General features: G+C 42.4%; 1 protein-coding gene across 1 annotated transcript; it reads left to right on the top strand.

Moving 5' to 3' along the window:
- Nucleotides 1–2121: 2121 nt before the first annotated feature.
- LOC127040950 (olfactory receptor 14A16-like) lies at nt 2122–3090 on the top strand. Its single transcript, XM_050935481.1, has one exon. It carries the CDS (start codon nt 2122–2124, stop codon nt 3088–3090), a length of 969 nt encoding a protein of 322 aa, XP_050791438.1.
- The last annotated feature ends 1166 nt before the right edge of the window (nt 3091–4256 follow it).

Below are 4256 nucleotides of genomic sequence, written 5' to 3'. Positions count from 1 at the left end.
ATAAGTAGTTAGCACATATTCTAAGGGACCTTTCAAGGTGAAGTGACCCATTAACTGCCTTGTAGTCAGGGGACAAAAAAAGGGGATTAATGGGTTATAGATTGTTGTAGCAAACCATATATCCAGTGCTTTACTAAAACCATGATTTTTAGACATATTTTCTAATCTTTTAATCATTCTTGTGGCTCTTCTTTGACACCTCTCCAATTTAACAACATCCTTCTTGAACTGTGGACATCCACCGGACACAATATTCCAGCAGCAGTCGCACCGAGTGCCAAATACAGAGGTAATACAATTTGTCTATCTCTACTCAAAATTTCCCTGTTTATGCACCTGTGGATCACATTAGTGTCACACTTGGAGCCCATGTTCAGCTTATTAGGCACCACAGCCTCCAAATCTTTAATAGAGTCATTGCTGAAAGAGTGGAAGGGGAGAAAAAGGAGATTTCGTAGATGTCTGGCCAGCCAAGTTCCGGCTACAATGATTACTTAATGTTGCTGGGCTTTCATTGTGTTATTAATTATGCAGGGGCACCCGGAGTCTCTGCCAGGCATTTTTTTTATTATTCTAAACACAAATAAAAAGACAATAAATACAATTACCTTAATTCAAAACAGAAGTGATGAATAATGAGACAGAAACAGAGCCAGTCTCCCCTCTTGTAGCTGTGTTGGCTCGTCTGGATCAGCAGAAATATAAATAATCCATGTTAATTGAGAAAGGCCAGTGAGTACAAGCTGGTATATGTGTGGAATGGTTTCCATATGAAGGGAAACTAAAAAGATTAGGGCTGTTCAGATTAGAAAAGAGATGACTGTGAGGGGGATGTGATAAAAGTCTATAAAATCATGACTGGTGTGAAAAAAGGTGAATAGAGAAGTGCTATTTATCCTTTCGCACAACACATAAAACAGGGGTCACCTGATGAAATTAATAGATAGCAGGTGTAATACAAACAAGAAGTACTTTTTTACACAATGCAAAATTAATCTGTGGAACTCATTGCCATGAGATGTTTTGATGGCCAAAAGTATAAATGGGTTCAAAAAAGAACTAGGTAAGTTCATGGAGGATAAAAATCATCAAAGACTATTAGCCAGGAGGGTCAGGGGATGCAACCTTATGGCTGGGAAAACCCAAAACCTGACTGCCAGGGGTGAATCTCTCCAAAATTGCGTGTTCTGTACTTCGCACTTGAAGTCTGGTACTGCTCACTGTCAGAGACAGAATACTACACTGGATGGACCATTGGTATGATCCAGTATGGCAGCTTTTATGGTCTTATGAATAGAGACGGGCAGAGCTGCTGTTGGGTGCTACCTAAGGCTAGATTCTCCAAGGGACTTAAGTGCATCACTACTGCTTTAGGCACCTAACTCCCAGATATACGCACCACTAGTATTTACTGCTCAGCTACTACCTGACCCTGTAGGCGCCTAAATTCGCTCTGTACCTCCTTTCTTTTGATGTAAACATTTCTTATGTGCTACATTTCTGCCTCTGGGCATGAGCACCACAGCCTCGCTTTATGCATGTGGATAGCTAAGCCCAGAGAAATCCACAAACAAGGGGAAGATAGATGTTCCCTTGCCTTATTCAACTGCAGGGCCTGATCTGACAGGTGTGTTCAGAGGCCACTTACCAGAGTGGACCAGCACACAAAATCACATGACATGGATGTGTAGGGGAGGAAGCAGATGTCCCCCATAATCTTTAGCCCAATTGTAAGTGTACCCACCTAGGATGTGGGACACCTCAATTAAATTCCCCACTGATGAGGAGAAAGGATTTGAAGATGGGTCCTCCACTTCCCAGGAGCATGGGACATTCTCCTGGGGTGGGGAAAGGGTTCTCTATATTAAATAATTAAAGAGTCATTGGCATCCTTGTCTCCCATACAAGAGCCCTACTGACCAGGCTATAAAGCCATTTTCTCTCTGGGGCCCAGTGACTCAAATAATAAGCATTTATCTGCACAGCCTGACAGAATGGGGTCACGGCTCATTTTAAGTAGCTCCGATATCTGTTTTTGAAGGATGATGGTAGTCTCTCTTTTTCTCCCTCCCTCCTTTTGTCACTATTTTACTGACCGTTCCTCTTGTCTTGTTCCCCAGAATGTATCTGAAGCAGGTTATGAACAATCAAACCTCCATGCTGGAGTTCCTTCTCCTGGAATTCTCTGACATTTGGGAGCTGCAGATTATACACTTCACAGCGTTTCTAGTGGTCTACCTGGCAGCCTTGATAGGGAACCTCCTTATAATCATAGTCGTAGCCTTTGACCGACAACTTCACACCCCCATGTACTTCTTCTTGGTCAACTTATCCTTCCTAGACCTGTGCTACATCTCTGTGACTGTCCCCAAATCCATGGCCAACTCTCTCATGGACAGCAGAACAATTTCTTTCTCAGGGTGTGTCACGCAACTCTTCTTGGTTGTCACCTTTGCCATTACGGAGCTAGCATTACTCACGGTGATGGCATATGATCGCTATGTTGCAATCTGCCATCCCCTCCATTATTGGATGTTAATGAACAGGGGCAGGTGTGCCCAGATGGCAGCTGGGGCCTGGCTCAGCAGCATGATGTGTGCTGTGATACATACCGGTAACACATTTAGGTTACACTTCTGCCTCTCCAACATGGTTGGCCAGTTTTTCTGTAATATCCCACAGCTATTAAAGCTCTCCTGTGGAGATACACGTGTTAATGATATAGTAATGCTTGTTCTTGGTTCTGTTTCAGCTGTTTCCTGTTTTGTATTTATATTTGTGTCTTATATTCACATCTTCTTCACGGTGATGAGAATCCCCTCCAAGCAGGGCAGGTACAAAGCCTTCTCCACCTGCCTGCCCCACTTGATTGTTTTCTGTTTGTTTCTTGGCACTTCAACATTAACGTACATGGGACCCAGATCAAAGTCTTCAAAAGTTTTGGACCTGGTAGATGCCATTTTCTATTCCGTTGTGCCACCTACTGTGAACCCAATCATCTACAGCCTGAGAAACAATGACATAAGGGGTGCGCTCAGGAAAATGTTAATCGTTCACCAGCCTGGTCCAATAGGCATAAGATGGATTTAACATTCAGAGAACTGTGTGTTGTCTTTCCTGAAATCTACATTGTTATGGGTTTCAACATTTATATGTACAAGTTTTAATAAAAATAAAAGGGAAAAAATGAAGACAAATGAACCACCCATAAAAGACAATTCTGGAGCTTATAGTTATCAATGGACAATTGAATGTTCATTAGCCTAGCTAATTAATATTACGCTTGTAGTGGCCAAATTGATGTAACTTAATAGGCTCTGTGGAAAATTGCCGGTACTGTTATGCTGAGTCTTGCGCTTTCTCTTCTTTGGGGAAGGCTCAGGGCGTCATTGCTTGCCTCTGAACCGGTATTTTAATTACCCCACTAGTGTCCTTGAGGAGGGTAGTGGAGAGGGAGGGACCTGGGCCCACCCTCTGTCATAAACAGATAGTTAAGGGTTAATGTATCTTTTACCTGTAAAAGGTTAACAAACAGAGGACCAATCAGGAGACAAGATACTTTCAAATCTCGGTGGAGGGAACCCCTTGTTTGTGTTTTTTGGGTTTTACTTTGTTCTCTCTGGGTCCTGAAAGGGACTAGACGTGCAACCAGGTTTCTTGCCAATCTCCCTGCTACAGTCTCTTATATATTTAAAATAGTGAGTATTAAGTAGGAAAGGAGGTTATAGTCTTTTAATTGTTTTCTGTATTTGCAAATGTGTATTTTGCTGGAAATATTTTAAATTGTATTTTTGCTGGGGGGAGGCTTCTCTCTAGTGTCTATAAGCTGAAAGACCCTGTAACTTTTACCATCTAAATTACAGAGACAACTTTTACTTTTTTTCCTTTCTTTTTATTAAAAGTTTTGCTTTTTAAGACCTGTTTGATTTTTTTCCCCTTGTTGAGGCTCAAGGGAATTGAGTCTGTACTTACCAGGAAATTGGTGAGGGACAGGGAGCGAGAAGGGAGGGGGGAAGGGTGAAATCCCTTTGTTTTAGATTCACGGAGCTTGAATCTGTCTATCTCTCCAGGATAGCCCAGGGAGGGAAAGCCTGAAAAGGAGAGAGAAGAGGGGAAACAAACCTGATTTCTCTGTGTTGTGATTCAAGGAGTTGAATCACGGTGATCTCCTAGTGTACCCAGGATGGGAAAGATCTGGGAGGAAGAAAGGAGAAGGGGGAGAAATGGTTTATTCCCCTTTGTTGTAAGACTCAAGG

Source organism: Gopherus flavomarginatus, assembly GCF_025201925.1.
Source record: "Gopherus flavomarginatus isolate rGopFla2 chromosome 11 unlocalized genomic scaffold, rGopFla2.mat.asm SUPER_11_unloc_2, whole genome shotgun sequence".
NCBI lineage: Eukaryota > Metazoa > Chordata > Testudines > Testudinidae > Gopherus > Gopherus flavomarginatus.
This window is presented reverse-complemented; position numbering and strand designations above follow the sequence as displayed.